At 52.3% G+C, this 1,362-nt stretch overlaps 1 protein-coding gene across 1 annotated transcript in view; it reads left to right on the top strand.

The window, feature by feature from the left end:
* LOC129852762 (transcription factor ATOH1-like) overlaps positions 1-1,362 on the top strand; it is a 1,740-nt gene continuing 378 nt past the window's right edge. Inside the window, exon 1 of the mRNA XM_055918423.1 lies at positions 1-1,362. This exon is cut by the window's right edge and continues 378 nt beyond it. Within this exon, the coding sequence (XP_055774398.1) occupies positions 181-1,074 (894 nt within the window). The 5' untranslated portion in view covers positions 1-180 and the 3' untranslated portion in view covers positions 1,075-1,362.

Genomic DNA, 1,362 nt, shown 5'->3' with positions numbered 1-1,362 from the left:
TGAGAAGGGGGGCTCCCAGGCGCGTGCCGCTTTTTAAAGCAACGCCGCGCCTTGAGACGCTAGTGGAGTCCTGCACGCGACACTGTGCAAGCACACGTTGCTAAAGAAACGTTTTTGACAGCGTTTAATATTTGGTTAAGTTCTTTAGTCCTGCTAGCCACCTGATTTATTTATTTTTAAATGGATGTTATCAGTGTTGAGGAATGGAGTAAAGACGCGAAGGAGAGTAGCAAGGTGCAGCAGTCGAGAATGGATAGGGGGGAGCAGAGCGAGTACCCATCAAGTCTGGCACTCATGGACAGCAGTGACCCACGCGCCTGGCTGGCTCCTGTGCAGCCTGCTGGCACCTGCGCGGCACACGCCGAATACCTGCTGCACTCGCCCAGCTCCAGCATGTCCCCCGCATCCGGACACAGCCCAAACTTTAGAAATAGTTCCAAGAGTCCGCTCAAAGTGCGGGAGTTGTGTCGGCTCAAGGGTTCGGTGAGCACCGAGGATGGCAGACAGAGAGCCCCATCCAAACCTGGAAACGGAGTCCAGAAACAGAGGCGCCAGGCTGCCAATGCGCGGGAGAGAAGACGGATGCATGGATTGAACCATGCCTTTGACGAGCTGCGCAGTGTCATCCCTGCTTTCGACGACGACAAGAAGCTTTCCAAATACGATACCCTGCAGATGGCCCAAATCTACATCAACGCGCTGGCGGATCTGCTGCAGGGTCCCGGTGTTGACTCGCCAAAGTGTGACCTGTTGTCCGCCAAGGAGAGTCCCCGGGGATCCTCCTCATCCACCTGCCGAAGGGGCTCAGGCACGGGGCTATCGGTCCAGTTTAACGGAATCCCATTCCCCTTCGAAGACGGCTCGTTCTCTGCTTTGATGGAGCAGGAGATACGCTCTCCCTCAGGGACACCTACTTCCGACTTGGAGAGCAGAAAAGACTCCCCCCGGTCCAACCGCAGCGACGGAGAGTTCTCCCCGCACTCTCATTTCAGCGACTCAGATGAGATGCAGATGGAGCTCCAGAGCGACGACGATCTATCTGAACTCAAACTTCCCAGCCATCACTCATTTTGAAACTTCACCAGAGACTTTCTAATCGTGTCAATAATATCTGATGCTAGCATAGCCTACATTTTATAATATGATAGATTGGGCTTTCCGAAATCGTTTTGTTTCGTTTGAGAGTTATATTTTATTAACTGTTAGATAAAGATGATTTTATGTCAGATAATTCGGTTCTGCCAATAGAATTGATCGTCTCATTGGGACATAGAAGGAAAGACCCCTCTGCCATGTCGTCTGTCGCGCGCAGCATTGCCACGGGCTTTCCCAATATCACAGCATGGACAAAACGCTGTCTTC

The sequence above is a fragment of the Salvelinus fontinalis genome, chromosome 4 (assembly GCF_029448725.1).
Source record: "Salvelinus fontinalis isolate EN_2023a chromosome 4, ASM2944872v1, whole genome shotgun sequence".
Lineage (NCBI taxonomy): Eukaryota > Metazoa > Chordata > Actinopteri > Salmoniformes > Salmonidae > Salvelinus > Salvelinus fontinalis.
This window is presented reverse-complemented; position numbering and strand designations above follow the sequence as displayed.